The sequence below is a fragment of the Cnephaeus nilssonii genome, assembly GCF_951640355.1.
Source record: "Cnephaeus nilssonii genome assembly, chromosome: 18".
NCBI lineage: Eukaryota > Metazoa > Chordata > Mammalia > Chiroptera > Vespertilionidae > Cnephaeus > Cnephaeus nilssonii.
In genome coordinates, this window is record NC_137089.1 from 21,331,966 (window position 1) to 21,352,667 (window position 20,702).

At 36.5% G+C, this 20,702-nt stretch overlaps 1 protein-coding gene across 3 annotated transcripts in view; it reads right to left on the minus strand.

Annotated features, from left to right (window-relative positions):
- The window catches only part of CSMD3 (CUB and Sushi multiple domains 3), a gene marked incomplete at both ends in the record, with an annotated part of 911,147 nt that overhangs the window by 521,726 nt on the left and 368,719 nt on the right, over positions 1 to 20,702 (minus strand). For all 3 annotated transcript variants that reach the window (XM_079795927.1, XM_079795926.1, XM_079795925.1), the window contains one exon: positions 1,688 to 1,812. In XM_079795927.1, coding sequence (XP_079652053.1) covers positions 1,688 to 1,812 — 125 coding nt within the window. The remainder of the gene's footprint in view (positions 1 to 1,687; positions 1,813 to 20,702) is intronic.

The window sequence follows — 20,702 nt, forward strand, 5'->3', positions numbered from 1 at the left end:
TCTTGCCATTTTGAAACATGATTTTCAATATATTGTCTCTTATAAATACAATTTGTCTTAAGAGGAGGACACCATAAAAAATTCAACTTTTTGCAGTTTACTGTTCTATTAATTGTTGGGATATTGATGAGTGTAACCCCAAAACACTTACTACTCAGTGTTCACTTTATAGAGAACAATGCAAGATATTTCAGACCCTAAAGCCAGGAAAATAGTTTGCTTAAACTGATGTTTCCCTATTTGTTTGGCAGTTCTCATATTTGTCTAATATATAAAACACTCTTTTTAAAATTGATTTTTAGAGAGAGTAAGGGAGAGAGAAAAACATCGATCGGCTACCTCCTGCACACGCCTAGATTTTTCTAGAGAAAAATCTAGATTCTTATTCTTACTCTGCATTGCCATTTTCAAGTGAGTGGAATATACCCGTGGCTTCCATTTTATTCTTTTCTCCTTCCTCCTTAATGCTCTGAAATATGTCTTCCCTCTCCATTCTATAGATAGCCTTATTAAGGACTTTGCTATTTCCTAGGTATTTGAACTTGGGAAAGTAGCTGGATCTCTCTATGCCTTATATTCCTCATTTATAAAATGGAGATGGAAATGCCTCTATCAGTTTGTTCTGAGGATTAAATGAGATGGAGTACATGCAGTGGTTAGCAATGCGTAGCATGCACTAAGTGCCTAAAAAATGGTGCTGAGCAATGTTGTAATAACAGTGGATAATTTCCCATACAACCTGATTTTTCAGTTCCTTCATACTTTTAACAACATGAGATGTTTCTAGTCCCATCGGCATTAACATTTATCTTTGACTCTGTCTTGCCACTTTCTCCTTCCCTATCTAGCCAATTGTTAAATAGTTTGTCCTTTCCTCTTTACCATAGTTCTCAAATGTGTCTTTTCTCTGTCCCTCTGACATCACCCTCACTTTATCAGAAAGTAATCTACAGGGTGTGGTGAATCGGTGAAAATGTTCTCTGAGGCAGAAGAAGAGCTAACAGGATTTTGTGTATGTCAGACACTGAAATATGCAGAGATACCATAATCACAAATAAGCAATCAAGAATGCCAGGAGGCGAGGATGAGGTGCTCATCTTCAAACATAGCTTAATAAAGTTTATGGAAAAAGGGGGCTTCATTTAACTGAAATGGAAATATTTAATTTGTAGAATGGTGTTGGGAATAAATTTTATCAGTGATTACTGGTAATATGAAAACTAGAATATTCATTATTGGTCTTAGATTAAATTAACTAACTAGAGAACCTGTGCTATACATCCACTGCCCCAACATCACTGCTCTTAGACATATAAGTGATTAAAATGGCAAACTGTACAAACAGAGGTAGAATTACAGTTAAAAATTCATCTCATCCATATCAATGTCTATACATAGTAATTTGTGATTTAAAAAAAAAAGGCCAACAAAGTTACCAGTGCCTTGTATTACATATTTTATGCTCCAATCTGTTGCTATGTGATTATTAGATTGGAAACTCCTTCTGAACCTAAGATAGTGGTTCATATATTACAGATTTTCAATACACATTGTTAAATACATGAGCTAAATGTTTGCTTAAAGACTGCATTACACCTCAAAGAGTCCATTAACATTTATACTCAATAGAACAAAGTTCAAACTATTCAAATGTGTTAAAAGACCATTTTTATTTTAAAGACTTTACCTTTACATACGGGCCTGTGATCACTCCAAGCAGCAAAGACTTCAGCTATTCGCTGACAGGTGATGCTCTTAGCACCCTGTAGGACATAATCTTCATCACAAGAAAACTGCACAGTTGATCCCAGGCTAAAATTGAACAAAGGATTAAAAAGCAGAATTAGAAACATATAACATAATGATTAGGCTCCATTTCTACTGGCAATATCCAACAGGTCAAAAGTGTCTCATGGTGACAAAAGTGTCTACTGTGAAAGCAGAATATGCAACAATGACTTGAGCAAATGTATAGTAAAAGTCATAAACAGATTAATCTATTGTAAATCAGTAACATGCAGATATTGGTAGGAATTATATAAAACTGGCATCAAGTTTAAATATCTTGTTATTAATTGTAGAAGCCAAGACTAGATAACTGAGTGTCTCCTCTACGAATGTAGTGATTCTGAGGCAAAAAGTGGGTTTTCTAACTTGAATCCAAGTGCTTATATTCATACCACATTACTGTACTTCTCTAGCAGGTTTTAATATGTGTACTAGAGGCCCGATGCACAAAATTCATGCAAGGGGCTCGGCCCTTGAAGCCCCGGCTTTGTCCAGAAGGTCATTCAGCTGTCTGGTCTAATTAGCATATTATGCTTTTATTATTATAGATTGATTTGGACATGTCTATGTTTATATGTTTACATATATTTAGGGCTGAAAAATGGTGATCATTTCTATAAAATTAACCCAGCCTTTATTATTTATCCTTTTGTAATTAGAATTTTGCTTCCCTTTCCACTGAAAGTTAAAGTTACTAAAATGTTTAGTTTTAAAAACCGTAATTGCTAGGTTTAACAAATTTTTTTTCTAAAATAAACAACTGACCATGCATTTTTGTTCATAAAATCCTTAAACAGAAACTCACCAGCAATATAGATAGATGATAGATAGATAGATAGATAGATAGATAGATAGATAGATAGATGTTAGATAGATAGATAATCCAGTTTCCTTAACTTGACATAAAATGTCTTCAAGTAGTTAAGTCCCTGGCAATTCCCACACATGATGGGCACTTCCGGCGGCTGAGTTTCTGTGCCTGCCTCCCATGCCGCTCTCTGTCTGCACTGCTCTTCCCGGCCCTTCCTGACCAGAGGGCCTTCCCTCCACCCTCTCACCCGGCCTGCGCCAGAACAGCTCCTCTAGTTCCCTGAGCTCTTCATCCAGGCGAGCACCTGATCACACTTGTGTTGCAAGAAAATATCTCTGGAACAATGCAAAGGACAATTTAAAAGAGAGACAAATAGAGAAAGGGAGGCCACTAAGAAAATAACAAATAACTTAGGCCAAGAGTTAGCAAACCATGTCCTGCAGCCCAAATCTGGTCCCCTGCCTGTTGTTACACAGCCTAGGAGCTAAAATCATCTTTATATTTTTAAACATTTGAAAAAATCACAAAATTAATACTATCTTATGAAATGCAAAAAAAAAAATACATCAAATTCACATTTTATTGTCCATAAATAATTTTTTATTGAAACACAGCCATCCTCTTTCATTACAAGATCTATGGCTGTTTTCACGCTATAATGTCACAGTTGGGTAGTTGCAATGGAAACACTTTGGCCTATCAAAGTATAAAATGTTGACTATCTAACCATTTAAAGAAAAAGTTGTCCAACTTCTGTTCTAGGCTAATGAAGACAAAAAGGTATGAAGTAAGTGGTGGCATGGCAAAGAACAGAAAGGTTTAGTATAGGGGAAATCCAGTCATTAGAATCTAGTCTTCACCAGTTATTTCCTTCCTCTCTTTCTTTTTAAAAAGTGGTTTTATTTTAAATATAAGACAAATCCACAAAACAAAATCCACAGGTCATTGAATTATCATGAAGTAAACACCCAGATATCAAGAAATAGATGATCTCTAGGGTCTTCTTGGACTTCTTAATGACTCCCAAGTTTTATTCAGATGACCCTAGAGCCTGAGCAGCCTTAAACATTTACTAATGACTAACTTTCTACCTTTTCTTCCCCGCCTCATGAATGAAAACTCCATCCTTCCAACTGAAGATCACAAACCATGGAGTCATTCTCTAGTCATCTTTTTCTCTTACTTTACACACCCACGCCCCATGGAGCAAATCCTGTTAGGGACACTTTCAAAATCAAGAACCTAACATTTCTTACCTCCTACAGTGTGACCACCATGATCTGAGCCACCAGAATTTCTCATATATGTTATTGCCAATAGCCCTTTTGCTATCTGTTGGTTTCCTATTTCTGTTCTTGGCTCCTTGCAATATATCCTTAAATGGCATCCATGGTGATCATTTTTAGAAAACGGCTCAAATCATGTGATTCCTATGCATCAAACCTTCTATTGTTTCCCCATTTCTCTCCTTTCTCCTTCAATCTCTGTTCTTGAGCCACATTGACTTCCTTGCTCTGGCTGGAAAATACTAAGGATGCACTTGCCTCAGGGCCTTTACATTACTCTGATATCAGTCTGGAAAATGCTCAGCACAAGTCCATGTCTGTCACATCCTCATTTCTAGTTTTTCTTCACATCACCTTATTCATAAGTCCTCCTTGACTATTCTCTATAAAATAGCTAGTCCCATTCCATAATCTTCCCCTATGTCAGTGGTCGGCAAACTGCGGCTCGCGAGCCACATGTGGCTATTTGGCCCCTTGAGTGTGGCTCTTCCACAAAATACCATGGCCTGGGTGAGTCTATTTTGAAGAAGTGGTGTTAGAAGAAGTTTAAGTTTAAAAAATTTGGCTCTCAAAAGAAATTTCAATCGTTGTACTGTTGATATTTGGCTCTGTTGACTAATGAGTTTGCCGACCATTACCCTATGTTGTTTCCTTTACATTTTCTGATATATTGTGCATTTATTTGTCTATTTATTGCATCTCTCATCCTACAAGAAAAACTCACAGTGCTTATCTGTTTTGTTTCCCAACCTGTCAAATATATCCTAGTATACAGTAAATTGTTAGATATGTATATTCATACATATATGTATTATAAATTGTTAAATATGTCTATTCATACATATATATTTGAGAGTGAATAAATGCTCTTTATAAAATATGTAATAAACAAAAATATGTATTTTAATACCATACCCCTATAGTTGGAAAAAATTATTCTCAGGTAAAATACCTTCTTAAGGCTATTTTAATGGCTTTTAATCCACGTGCACTCACCTCCCACCACTAGACACACTTGCTGTGGTCCAGAAACAGCAAAGAAAGTAATGTGATCAGAGCAGATCAAATGAAAAAGACAGAAGTGTGAAATTATGTTAAGGAAGCAACTAGAAATTGGGGTCAGATCATTTATAAATTTGTAGGTCATAGTAAAGTTTATAACCTTTAGTCTGAGGGAATTGGGCAGCTATTGTAGGACTGAGAGCCAAAGGAATGACATTATGTGACTTTAGGTGTTAAAGTGATAATATTAGCACTGGGTGAAGAATGAAATTTAAGGGGCAAAGGCAGAATGAGGGAGCATGGTTAACAATCTAGCCAGTAATCCTAGCCTTCATGGAGATGCTGTGATGGTGGTTTGTATTACAGACGTGGTTTTCAGAAACTAAAGATGGTGAAAAAAACTTTTAGAAGGCCTTAAAATAGGCCTGGTCTACAGAAGTAATTTTAATGACTAATTTTTACTAACTTAATGAATTAATGATTCTGTCAAGGTCACTCTACTTGACACATGATTATAATATGTTTGCTTGACCAGGCTCTTCTTGCTAAAAATAATAAATCGCATCTTGTAACAAGTGTTTGAGCTTGTTTCTTTTGATTATAGCAAAGCAATTCACTTACCATGAAGACAGACAACTGGCAATAACAAACAACTGAGTACATTGCTATGATACCAAAGACTGGCCAGGTATTTGCATCAAATACCCTCCCCTCCACCCGACGTTTAACAGTCTTAACAAGGTTTTCTTCCTTTACTACACTGGAGAAGTAGTTTAGGACTGCAGTTGACAGTTTGAGCTGCAGAGTCCCAGAGGTCTTTCAAACCCTAACATTTCCCTCATTCAGCTTTATGGCTCAGAGACAATAAAAATCTCTCCAAGCTTCTTCTGCTGCTATGATCACATAATGAAATATAATTTATAAAGTACACAGGGCTTAACACACAATGAACACTTAGTTATTTCTCTCCAACTGGAAATAATTGTGAAAATTACTAATTTCTTACCTACTATTAAGAGAAATACTCTTTGTCATCTGCAAGCACTATTACCCAGGATCACAGCTAAACTTTAAAATACACTGAACCAAAAATATAGAAGTACTAAATAGCATAGAGAGGACAAAAAATCACCGAAAGAACTAGTCTTTCCAGTATAATCCAGGCTCAGTAACATCCACGAAATGGCTATCATGAGCAAATGCACCACCTTCTTTTTATGAACTGATTTAATATTTGAATCAAATTTAAAGGAACACTTACAACTAAGTTTAATAAAAAATATGTATTTATTGAATAAGTAGTTATACTGCAGTGACAATAAAGGAAGACAAGCTGTGTTCACTATAATTTCTCTATCACCACTGAAGAGACACCTGCCTGGTCCAGCTAAAAAAAAAACTTTCTACTTTAGTAGGTTACTCAATTTGAGTGTATACCCTCAAATAAATTATTGGACACATTTTTAAACTGATAGTACTAAATAACCAAGCATATAATATTCAACTACATAGTTTGGAAAACAGTGTTGATTTACACCATGGTTATGCTGGCCTACGTTTAAGTGCTATTATCTTTTGAAAAAAACTATACATATTACTGCAAAACACATTATAACATCAAAGCTCTCAGTGAAAGAATATATGAATTTTTAAAAATACATGACATTTTTTTCAGTTTTTGCATGTGTCTGTCCAATTTTCCCAACACCATTTATTGAAGAGACTGTCTTGACTCCATTGTCAAATGCTCTTGCCTCCTTTATCAAATATTAATTGAGCATAGTGGTTTGGGTCGATTTCTGGATTCTCTATTCTAGTCCATTGGTCTATATGTCTGTCCTTGTGCCAGTACCAGGCAGTTTTGAGAACAATTGCTTTGTAATACAGCTTGAAATCTGGTATTGAGATCCCACCTACTTTGTTCTTCTTTCTCAGGATTGCTTCAGCTATTCGGGATCTTTTTCTATTCCAGGTGAAATTTTGGAGAGTTTGTTCTAGGTCTGTGAAATACGCAGTTGGTATTTTAATGGGGAGTGCATTGAACATACAGATTGTTCTAGGTCTGTGAAATACGCACTTGGTATTTTAATGGGGAGTGCATTGAACCTATAGATTGCTTTGGGTAGAATGGACATTTTAATGATGTTGATTCTACCAATCCATGAACACGGTATGTTCTTTCATCTGTTTATGTCTTCCCCTATCTCTTTTTTCAGTGTCCTGAATTTTCCGAGTACAGGTCTTTTACCTCCTTAGACCATCAACTTACACCATACACATAAATAAACTCAAAATGGATAAAAAAACTTAAACATAAGACGGGAAACCATAAAAATATTAGAAGAATCCACACACAGCAAAATCTCAGACACATGCTGAAGCAATATCTTCACTGATACAGTTGCTAGGGCAATCGAAACTAAAGAGAAAATAAACAAATGAGACTACATCAAAATAAAAAGCTTCTGTACAGCAAAAGAAACCATCAACAAAACAACAAGAAAGCCCACTGCATGGGAGAACATATTTGCCAATGTTATCACCGATAAGAGTTTAATCTCCAATATTTACAGGAAGCCATACAACTTAACAAAAGGAAGATTAACAACCCAATCAAAAAATGGGCAATGGACCTAAATAGATATTTTTCGAAAGAGGACGTAAGGAAGGCCAAGAGACATGTGAAAACATGCTCAAAGTCACTAATCATCTGAGAGATGAAAATCAAAACGAAAATGCGGTACCATCTCACACCTGTCAGAATGGCTATCATCAACAAACCAACAAATGACAAGCACTAGTGAGGATGCAGAAGAAAAGGAACCCTCGTGCACTGCAGGTGGGAATGCAGGCTGGTGCAGCCTCTATTGAGAACAGTATGGAGTTTCCTCAAAAAACTAAAAATGGAATTCCCATTTGACCCAGTGATCCCACTTCTAGGAATATATCCCAAGAAACCAGAAATATATCCCAATCAGAAAGGATGTATATGCACCCCGATGTTCATAGCAGCATAATTCACCATAGCTAAGATTTGGAAACAGCCTAAGTGCCCATCAGCAGATGAGTGGATTAAAAACCCGTGGTACATCTACACTATGCTGCGGTAAAAAAGAAGGCATTCTTATCATTTGCATCAGCATGGATGGAACTGGAGAGCATTATGCTAAGCGAAATAAGCCAGTCAGAGAAAGATAAATATCGCATGATCTCGCTCATTTGTGGAATATAATGAAGAACAAAAACTGAAGAACAAAAACAGATCCAGAGACAGAGAAGCATCGATCAGACCATCAAACCTCAGTGGGAAAGTAGGGGAGGGTGGGAGTAAGGGGAAGAGATCAACCAAAGGACTTGTATGCATGCATATAAGCCTAACCAATGGACACAGACACCAGATGGGTGCGGGCATGAGTGGGGGTGTGGGGCGTACAATAGGGGTATAAGGACACACATGTAATACCTTGATCAATAAAGAAAAAAAGAATAATAAAATATGACATTTCCCCCCATATTTTAACACAAGCCATGATGCTGGATTTAAGGAATATGGAGCAAGGAATCTTCAGAGCATTATATAAAGAGTGAATTTGTATTTAAGTGTGTGTTTTTTTCCAATTTTTGTGGGGGGGGGGGGGTTGTGTGTGTTTGATTTAAAGGTCCAGATAATATCCTGACAAATGCAGAAATTCCCCACTAAAGTAATGTGTATTTTTTAAAATTCACACTGTACAAGTAGAAATTATCTAGGCATGCAGAATGACCTAAAAATTAATGAATCTGCAAATCATTTCTAAATTAAAAAAACTAAACATGCAGAAACTAAGTATCAAAATGACCTCAAATACCAGTTTAATAACTTTGAAAGTCAAATGCTTCTCTAAATGTATTTATATTAGTAATTTCAAAAATAATTTAATTGCAAAATAGAAAATCTGAGGTAATTTTTATTAAAATGAAATTTGTAGCAGAAAATTATTATAACATGTTTTTTATCTATTAAAGTTACACAAGTGAATTATGATTATATAGAAAATGTTGAAATGGAGATTAGCAATAAAAAGTGAACATTACTTTAAGCTATAATTGTTAACACATTTTAAATATAATTTCAGAACAATTATCTCTTCTTATGGAAAGGTTATTTCTCCACCTGGTTTTGGATTTGTACACCTCTCCTTCTCATTATTTACATCCTGATTTTAAAATTCAATACAATTTTAGTGAATAAAAGTGGCAACAAAAGTTTTTACTTTTATCTTGATATTTGTCTCTCTCTCTCTTTTTTTTATTTTTTTTTCTGGAGTCCTTGCCATTATGTGCTATTTTTTTTTCCTGTGGTTTTGTTTTGTTTACATCTTATATTCAACATCTGCTAGATCAAAGTGTGTGTCTTAATTGAGCATAAATTTCTTATAGATGTTCAATCCTTGATAAAACGCGTTTTTACATTACAAGTGAAGAACCAGGCAGATGTACTAGTATAACTATGTCATAAACTAAGAAAAAGGCACATAGTAGGATAATGATATACTGTGTTGGAGAAAAGAAATAAAGTAGTAAATAGTGCTTTTAGATATTAGTAGTAGTAAGGGTTAGGAAGTGACATAATATTCTAAAAATCACAATATAAGCACACATGTAAGAGACAAAATAAAACTTAATTTAAAAATCTAGGCGGAAATTTTTATTCTGTGATAGAAACATCAATGATGAGAGAGAATCATTGATTGGCTGCCTCCTACATGCCTCCCACTGGGGATTAAGCCCACAATCTGGGCATGTGCCCTTGACCGGAATCAAACCTGGAACCGTTCAGCCCCCAGGCTGATGCTCTAGGCACTGAGCCAAACCGGCTAGGGCTACTTCAAATTTCTCATTATAGCTCAGCTAGGTTACAACATATCTCAACATAATTATTAGGAAAGACATGGTCCTGGATCTACCATCTTTTTTAGTTCTAAGAATGATAGACTCGTAGAACAACAATAGTTGGCTATGGCTAGTCTATTTGGTCTGTGTGTTATATGCATGTATGTGTAAGTATAAGAGGAAAGAGGGAGTGAATAGGATGTGGGATAAAGGAATGATGATATATGAGATTGAGAACAAATTGAAACCAAATCATATAAAGCTTTTTTAATTTTTTTTTATTAAGGTATTATATGTGTACATATCTTACCATTGTCCCCCCCCCACCCCACTCCCATACATGCCCTCACCCCCCAGAGTTTTGCGTCCATTGGTTATGCTTATATGCATGCATACAAGTCCTTCGGTTGATCTCTTATCTCCCCCACCTCTCCCTAACCTTCCCCCTGTAATTTGACAGTCTGTTTGATGCTTTACTGTCTCTGTATCTTTTTGTTCATCAGTTTATAATGTTCTTTATTATCCATAAATGAGTGAGATCATGTGGTATTTTTCTTTCATTGAGTGGCTTATTTCACATAGCATAATGTTCTCCAATTCCATCCAGGTTGCTGCAAATGATGAGAATTCCTTCTTTTTATGGCAGCATAGTATTCCATTGTGTAGATGTACCACAGTTTTCTGATCTAGTCATCTGCTGACGGGCACCTAGGCTGTTTCCCATAGAGTGGGCTTTCTTGTTGTTTTGTTGATGGTTTCTTTTGCTGCAAAAAAGCTTTTTATTTTGATGTAGTCCCATTTGTTAATTTTCTCTTTAGCTTCCATTGCCCTAGGGGCAGTGTCAGTGAAGAAGTTCTTTTGGCATATGTCTGAGATTTTGTTGCCTGTGGATTCCTCTAGTATTTTTATGCTTTCCCGTCTTATGTTTAAGTCCTGTATCCATTTTGAGTTTATTTTTGTGTATGGTGTAAATTGGTGATCTAGTTTCATTTTTTTGCATGTATCTGTCCAATTTTCCCAACACCATTATTGAAGAGACTGTCTTGACTCCATTGTATGTTCATGCCTCCTTTGTCAAATATTAATTGAGCATAGTGGTTTGGGTTGATATCTGGATTCTCTATTCTGTCCCATTGATCTATATGTCTGTTCTTGTGCCAGTACCAGGCTGTTTTCAGAACAATGGCTTTGTAATACAGCTTGAAGTCTGGTATTGAGATCCCTCCTACTTTATTCTCCTTTCTCAGGATTGCTGTGGCTATTCGGGGTCTTTTTTTATTAGAGATGAATTTTTGGAGAGTTCTTTCTAGGTCTGTGAAATATGCTGTTGGTATTTAAATGGGGAGTGCATTGAATCTGTAGATTGCTTTGGGTAGTATGGACATTTTAATGATGTTGATTCTACCAATCCATGAACATGGTATGTTCTTCCATCTGTTTATGTCTTCCTCTATCTCTTTTTTCAGTGTCCTGTAGTTTTCCGTGTATGGGTCTTTTACCTCCTTAGTTAAGTTTATTCCTAGGTATCTTAATTTTTTTTGCTGTGATGGTAAATGGGATTGCTTTTTTAGTCTCTCTTTCTGTAAGTTCACTATTGGTGTATAGAAATTCCATAGATTTCTTGGCATTAATTTTGTATCCTGCTACATTGCCGAATTCATTTAATAAGTCTATTAGTTTTTTGATGGAGTCTTTCGGGTTTTTTATGTACAATATCATGTCATCTGCAAATAAGGATAGCTTTACTTCTTCTTTTCCTATTTGGATGCCTTTTATTTCTTCTTCTTGTCTAATTGCAATAGCTAATACTTCCAGTACTATGTCAAACAGGAGTGGTGAGAGTGGGCATCCCTGTCTTGTTCCTGTTCTTAGGGGAAATGGTTTTAGTTTTTGCCCATTGAGTATGATGTTTGCTGTGGGTTTATCATATATAGCTTTTATTATGTTGAGGTATGATCCTTCTATTCTCACCTTGTTGAGAGTTTTTATCAAGAAATGGTGTTGGATTTTGTCAAATGCTTTTTCTGTATCAATTGATATGACTATGTGATTTTTATCTCTCAATTTGTTTATGTGATGTATCACGTTTATTGATTTGCGGATATTGTACCATCCTTGCATTCCTGGGATAAATCCTACTTGGTCATGGTGTATGATCTTTCTGATGTACTGCTGGAGCCGATTTGCTAGAATTTTGTTGAGGATTTTGGCATCTATGTTCATGAGGGATATTGGTCTGTAATTCTCTTTCATTGTGTTGTCTTTATCTGGTTTTGGTATTAGGGTGATGCTGGCTTCATAGAAGGAGCTTGGAAGTGTTCCTTCCTCTTGAATTTTTTGGAATAGTCTGAGGAGGATAGGTTTTAGTTCTTCCTTGAGTGTTTGGTAAAACCCTCCTGTGAAGCCATCTGCCCCGGGCTTTTGTTTGCCGGAAGCTTTTTGATGACTGCTTCAATTTCTTCCATAGTTACTGGCCTGTTGAGCTATTTAGCTTCTTCCTGATTGAGTTTTGGAAGGTTATATTTTTCTAGGAATATGTCCATTTCTTCCAGGTTGTCCAGTTTGTTGGAATAGAGTTGTTCGTAGTATTTTGTAACAATCCTTTGTATTTCGGCGGGATCTGTTGTCATTTCTCCTCTTTCATTTCTGATTTTGTTTATTTGGGTCCTCTCTCTTTGCTTCTTGGTGAGCCTGGCTAGAGACTCATCAATCTTGTTTATCCTTTCAAAGAACCAGCTCTTGGTTTTGTTGATCTTTTGTATTGTTTCTTTGGTCTCTATGTTGTTTATCTCCACTCTGATCTTTATTATTTCCTTCCTTCTGCTTACACTGGGCTTTTCTTGTTGCTCTTTTTCTAACTCTTTGAGTTTAGGGTTTGGTAATTTATTACCATTGTTTCGTTTTTTTGCAGTAGGCTTGTAGAGCTATGAACTTCCCTCTCAAGACTGCTTTCGCTGTGTCCCATAGATTTTGGATTGTTGGGACATTGTCATTTGTTGCCATGATGTTTTTTATTTCTTCCTCGATCTCTCTGGTAACCCAGTCATTGTTTAATAGCATGCTGTTTAGTCTCCATGTGTTTGATTTCTTTGGATTGTTTTTATTGTAGTTGATTTCCAGTTTTATGCCACTGTGATCTGAGAAGATGCTTGATATGATTTCTATCTTTTTGAATTTGGAGAGACTTTGTCTATGTCCTAACATATGGTCTATCTTTGAAAATGACCCATGTGCACTTGAGAAGAATGTATATTCTGTGGCTTTGGGGTGAAATGTTCTGAAGATGTCGATTAATTCCATCTGGTCTAGTGAGTCATTTAGGATTGATGTTTCTTTGCTGATTTTTTGTTTAGAGGATTTGTCCAATGATGATAGTAGGGTATTAAAGTCTCCTACTATGATTGTATTGCTGTCAATCTCTCCTTTGATATCTTTCAGGAGTTCTTTTATGTATTTGGGTGCTCCTATATGGGGTGCGTATATGTTTACCAGACTTATTTCTTCTTGTTGGATTGCTCCCTTTAGTATTATGAAGTGGCCTTTGTTATCTCTTGTTATGTCCTTCACTTTGAGATCTAATTTGTCAGATATAAATATTGCTACCCCAGCTTGTTTTTCATTTCCATTCACCTAGAAAACCTTTTTCCATCCCTTCACTCTCAGTCTGTATGCGTCTTTTTTCCTGAGGTGGGTTTCCTGTAGACAGCAGATATATGTTTTGTTTTGTTTTCTTATCCAATCCGTTACCCTATGTCTTTTGATTGGGGCATTCAATCCATTTACATTTAAAGTTATTATTGATATGTACTTATTTGTCGCCATTTTTATTCTGTACCTGTGTTCCTTCTTTACTTCCTATTTCTTTTTTTTTTACAGCAGACCCTTTAGCATTTCTTGCATCACTGGTTTGGTGGTGATAAATTCCCTTAGTCCTTTTTTGTCTGTGAAGCTCCTGATTTCACCTTCAATTTTGATTGATAGCCTTGCTGGGTACAGTATTCCTGGATTCAGACCCTTCCTTTGCATGACTTTGTATATTTCATTCCATTCCCTTCTGGCCTGATGAGTTTCTGTTGAGAAATCAGTTGCTAGTCTGATTAGGGGTTCCTTTGTATGTAACTTTCTGTCTCTCCCTGGCTGCTTTTAAGATTCTTACTTTGTCGTTGGTGTTTGCCAATTTAATTATAGTGTGCCTTGGAGTCGGTCTTTTGGGGTTAATTTTGCTTGGGACTCTGTGAGCTTCTTGGATTTGTGTGGGTTTTTCCTTCCCTATATCAGGGAAGTTTTCTGTCATTATTTTTTCACACAGGTTTTCTTTTATATATATATATTTTATTGGTTTTTTACAGAGAGGAAGGGAGAGGAATAGAGAGCCAGAAACATCGATGAGAGAGAAACATCGACCAGCTGCCTCCTGCACACCCCTACTGGGGATGTGCCTGCAACCAAGGTACATGCCCTTGACCGGAATCGAACCTGGGACCTTTCAGTCCGCAGGCTGACGCTCTATCCACTGAGCCAAACCGGTTTCGGCTCACACAGGTTTTCTATTCCTTGCTCAGTTTCCTTTCCTTCTGGAACCCCTATTATTCGGATGTTGTTTTGTTTCGTGTTGTCCCAAATTTCCCTTAGGCTCTCCTGCTTTCTAATATTTTTTTTTTCTAGAAGCTGCTCTACTTGGGTATTTTTTTTCCATCTTGTCTTCTAGATCACTTATGTGGTCCTCTGCTTCTTCTAGTCTACTCTTGATGCTTTCTATTGAGTTCTTTACAGCAGCGATGTAATTTTTCATTTCTTCTTGGTTCTTCTTCATTTCCTCCTGGTTCTTACTCATATTGTAGAATTTGTCTTCCATTCTTTTCAGCCACCTTATGACCATTTCTCTGAATTCTTTCTCTGATAGGTTGCTTGCCTCTAATTCATTTACTTCCTTTTCTGGTGATGCCTGCTTTTCGTTCCTATGGGGGCTGTTTCTTTGTCTCCCCATGGTCTCTCTTCTCCAGATGTCTGGTTATATAGTTCTCTCTCTCCTAATCCCAGGCGAAATCTGACCTTTCTGTGGTGGAGTGAAGAGTTTCTTTGAATCTGCGTGTTTGCGCCGATTGGGGACCGGTGATCTGGTCCATATAAAGCCTTTTTATGTTGTCCATATCGGCAGACTCTACCTGATAGAATCTTTCAATAACTATCCTTTACCCATTAAACAGAACCGTGACTTATTCAGGGTATGGGTAAAGGTTCTTGCTTTCTATGCCAATCCTGGGGGAGACTCATGCTTAGTGTAAACGTGATCTCATTCCACTAGGAATGTTGAACCCATTCCACTAGGCCCGTGGTCGGCAAACTGCGGCTCTCGAGCCACATGTGGCTCTTTGGCCCTTTGAGTGTGGCTCTTCCACAAAATACCACAGCCTGGGCAAGTCTATTTTGAAGAAGTGGCATTAGAAGAAGTTTAAGTTTAAAAAATTTGGCTCTCAAAACAAATTTCAATCGTTGTACTGTTGATATTTGGCTCTGTTGACTAATGAGTTTGCCGACCACTGCAGTAGGCTATTGATTATTTCAAAGGTGCATATGTCAACCATTTATGGCCAATCAACTGCCAGTTGGCTAATACTTTTCTTCCTGAACAAAAACGTAAGTTCTCAAAAAGAGAAAACTCTTTACTCTTAGTTTTTATATCCGGAGGATTGATATCTAGAACAAGAGGAATAGCAGCCATCTCACCATCATGAGACATTCAGTACAAGATTCAAAACTAATATACAAAGAATTATGAAGAAAAATGTTTTAAAAGATAGCAAGTAGCTCAGGCCTAATTCTCATTACTGAGAAGCTGAATATGTGTCAGAAAGTACTTCTTCCACAATTCTTGTTATTTGGAAAAATTAATCATTTGTAAAATGGTCATTGGGTATTCCCTTATTTGTAATAACTTATATAATAGAGTTTAACAAGTTACCTTATGATATATAATTCTGCCTTTCCCTTTTTTTTGTTTAAAATTATATAGTATTTGTAATGTGTAATTCATGCTGTTATTCCATCAGTTGGGAATATATCCAAATCCCTTGTCTACTTGGCAATCTCCTCCATGGGCAGTATCTACCTCTCCACTTTGTACTTACATCCAACAATGGTATGGTTTACAGAGATCTGTGTTTCTGCCTATGGCCCACTCTCACCCTAAAAATCTGTAATTTCACGTTTCACAGTGTATCATAAACTTTTTTTCTATACAATCAAAAGTTCCCTTTTTATCTTTGTATCTGTAGCAATTGATATGTCTGACACATTGTAGGCATGTAGTAAATGTTCATTAAATTGAATGACTATAATGTTTGTAGCCCTAGCTCAGTGTTAGAATCTGCCCTCTTTTTTATCCTTTGATTCTAAGTACTTTGGAAAAAAGAATATAAAAACTATATTTAGGCTCACTGAAAAAAAAACTACTTGAAAATTTTATCTAATATGAGATCTTATAATTCTAAAATATGATTTGATGAAAGCTTGTTTTGTATACTGTTAAAAAGGTTAAACTCATTATGCTAGGTGCAACTACCTTAATCTCTGGGGCTAGGCTAAAAAGAAGAGTTTTCTTTTTTAAACCACACATTATAAGCATGCCAATAAATAGATAAAACAGACAGGACAGGTTCTGTTCTCATTGAGTTTGCATCCCAGTGGGGATAGACAAACTCTATCAGTGAAGATCCAAATGCAAAATAGAAATCACATTAGGCCTTTCCAAGGGAGGCAATTTAATATAAGACATTGGTTATAGTTAGGCAATGAAAGAGCTGGGGCACTTAAAAACACAGCCTGTACTCAGAGATTAGTGTAACTAGATCTCAGGGGATGGATTTACTTGTTGTTGTTAGTTTTGCTGTTTTTTTGTTTGTTTGTTTTTGTTTTTAAGTGACAGTACTGTTGAGCCAGCCATGTCCAGGAGCCACCAAGGCAGAGAGAGAGAGAGAAGGAGATAAGGATAAGCCTGGAATCCCCCTATTTTACATCTTTCAGTTTCAAGCTAGTGTCTATGACTGGTCAAAGTCAGCAAGAAGCCTAGGACACTGAGCCTACAAGGCTCATTCCCTAACTCTCCCATGATAGACAGCAGAGCAGGGAAGGTCTAGGAGTGAATTTGAGAGCAATCAGATCATGGATCAGCACAGAGATAGCAAACAAATGAATAAACAAGTGGAACAGTACCCCATAACAAATACTATAGAGAAATAACATCAAAGATAGAGTGAGAAATGTCTTACGGGGTCAGAAAATACTTTCTAGCTATTTCCAGATCTTGGCTAGAGGAAACTAATGGACAAAATAAACTGACAAACAAAACAGAAACAGGTATGGATGCATGGGACAGACTGACAACTGTCAGAGGGGATGAGGGAAGGGGCCTGGATGAAAGAAAGTGAAAGGATTAGCCGAAGAACATATATGCATAACCAACCCATGGGCACAGATAACAGTGTGGTGATGGCCAAGGGAAAGGGGGTGGGTGTGGGGTGGGGTGGGGACTGGGTGGAGGTGGGTGGGCAAAGGAGGGGAAAATGTGGTCATCTGTATAGTGTCAACAATAAAAATAAAGTTAATAAAAAATGACTCTTTAGGAAAGTTACATTTAATCTGACATCTTAATAACAAAGAGACATTATTGGTATAGGCATCTGCCAGAAGGGACCCCAAGTAAGAATAAGCCTGATTATGTTTCAAAAACAAAAAAGAGGCCAGGATGGCTAGATCAGAGTGGGATATGAGGAGAATAATCCAAAATGGGCTCAGTGAGGGAAAACCAGAGCAGGTTCTATAAGGACTATTTTTAAGAGTACCAATCTTATTCTAAGTCCAAGGGGGGAAATTATTGGGGGATTTTAAGCAGAGAATTGTTGATCAGATCTGTGTTTTGAAAAAATCACTCAGACTGATCTCTGGTGAATGCATCATAGGTAACAATAGTAGAAGACAGATAATTTAGTGCTGTTTTAATGGTTCAAGGGAGAGATGATAGTGGCTTAAATTAGGAAGATGTTTTTGTTTTGTTTTGTTTTGTTTTTATTTATCTTTATTGTTGAGAGTATTACACACATCTCCCATTTTTGTCCCATTCCATTGCCCACTCCACCTGGTTCCCACCCCACTCCAGGCCTTCATCACACTATTGTCTGTGTCCATGGGTTATGCGTATCTATCTATATATATAAAAGCCTAAGTGACCCTTAGACCTGTAGCTATGACACGCACTGACCACCAAGGGGCAGATGCTCAATGCACAGGCATGGAAACATGGAACAGACTGATGAATCTCAGAGGGAAAAGGGGAGGGGGGAGAGTGGGAAGCGATTAACCAAAGATCTTATATGCATACTAGAGGCCCGGTGCACAGATTCATGCACTGGTTGGGTCCCTCGGCCTGGCCTGTGTGGATCAGGCCAAAACCAGCAGTCCAACATCCCCCGAGGGGTCCCAGATTATGAGAGGGTGCAGGCGGCGGCGGGAGCGGGGTTGCCAGCAGATGGGACCAGGGGCCGCAGTGGAAGGGCCCAGGTGGGGGCGAGGAAGATGGACTGAGACTGCCTCTGTGCCCACTGCAGCCTCGCTGCCCACAGTTCCTTTCAAGGTGCAGGAATTCGTGCACTGGGACCCTAGTATTACATAATTAAGGTCATATCATTTCTCCCACTTTGTTCAAGTCACATAGCATTTCCACCATTATAAGGGTGTTTTCTTTAATAAAAATCACATATACTTAATAAATCTGAGTATTTGTTTATGTTACAGAATACTAGGTCTGAGTAACTGTTTAAATAAAGCATGGGAAGCCTCACAGATCTGGCAATGAGTTTGATATTTAAGTTTTTCTCGTCATTAATGGCAACACTACAAGTGATTCTTAATATTTATTTTATTCTTATTCTTTTAAATGTCATTTAACAATGTGTGGCATAAAATCCCATTTTCTCATTTTAATAGATTTTGAATTCCTATTAGTATAAGAAAAGTATTCCCATCTCACACAAGCAGAAATACTTGCCTTATCCATAGTTTATTATTATTATTATTATTATTATTATTATTATTGTTTTTATTTATTTTAGAAAGAGAGGAAGGGAGAAGGAGAGATAGAAACATTGATGAGAGAGAGAAACATCAGCTGCCTCCTATATCCCCCCTACTGGGTATTGAGCCCAAAACCTGGGCATGTGCCCTGACTGATAATCGAATCCTGACCTCCTGGTTTCGCTCCACCAGCAAGCCACACCGGCCAGGGCCTAAATACAATATTTAAATATATTTATGAATAAATATATATTTCTTAAACTTTATTAGAATGAAAGATTACCTTCATTTGAATTACCTGTGCCTTCAAATAGTTCCTTGTATCACCTTTTCTTATTACTTTTTATCATAACATTTCAATAACAACTTGTTTTTCCCCTTCAGTAATAAGAAGATCATGAGGATAGTAGACAAGTGTATACAAACTGCTAATCCCCTCAGAAAGAATACACAGTGTAAGTACTAAGTCTTGTAATATGTTATTTATTTTCTTTTTAAATTTCCTAGCCATTGTATTTTCATATTTCCTAAATGTACACTCAGTTTAGATAACATAATTGGCATAACTTTCATAAATCAAGTCCCAGTGTTTCTTCTGTATATTTATAAAATGCAAAATAGATTTTTTTTAAATAAGGGCGAATTTTAATATGGTCATATTGTCCTGAACAGTCTGGGCCCAGGCAATAATAGAATATTTATGCTTTCATCAATCTTTGTTTTCAGATATAGCTAATATATATTTTAAAGAACTTCTAAAGAGGTCCATAGCTTTCCATATGGACAATAACAATCTGATAAATCTTAACATCACTGGTCTTATGAGAAGAAACATGAGAAGAAAGTTGCAATGCAGGTTTACTCAGATTCATCTCAGTAAGATTTCTTAAGCACCTAAACTGGTTTTGGCTTGGTGATGAAAAAATAATATGATGGTATCTGCCTTCAAGAAATAGAATAAGTTCCAGTATGACAATAACAGAACCACATAAGTGAATATTATTTATGTCATATGAGCCAGGAGAACATTAGTACACATTATGAGAAACCAAGAAAGATAAAAATCCACTTGAAGAATGGATAGATTATAGGGCCATAGTGGCAAGATCACATTCTAGAAAGAGAATAGCATGTGCTCTATGACTGATATAAAGAGTGGAGGCATTTGGAAGAAAAGTTTGCCTTAAGCAACTGGCTAGTTTAAGGACATAGAATTTTCTTTTACATTTATTTTTAAAAATACATATCAGACAACTGATTTATTTTCTGTGAGAGGACAGTTTAGCATTCTGTAACACAATGTGATTGAATTAGAAATATAATGTCAGAAAGTTGGATTTTGGACTGTATTAAGGAGGAAGTTAAAGGCTAGAATGTAAATGTATAAGCATGAAGAATACCAAATAGCATGCTATGAGCCCTGGGCTCAGGGTCTGTCTTTACTATTGCTAAGTGTGCAAATTTCTTGTATACAGGTGTATTCATCAGCAAAATAGAAACATTGAAACATAGAATGTTTTAAGAAGTAGCAAACAAAATAATAGTCTTACAAGTGCTTTTAAGCTAACATATATGTCTGTGCGATAGTTGATATTAAACCATTTCTTAATTCAATCAGCTATGGGGAAATGCAAGTCTTTGTAATAGCAGTGGCTATGCAATAGGAATCTATCTGAAAGCTAAGTGTGTAATACAACTTACAATAGAATAGGAGACCATTGCTGGTGTACAGATGAGAAGTTTAAGGGTGTTAGTAAGATGGAGGCAATGAAAATTTGAGAGAATTAGCTAATGATATTGAAGAAATAGAATCAATGGATTACAGACTTTGGGGAAGAATGAATAATTTTAAATTTTAATTTATTGGAAAAATC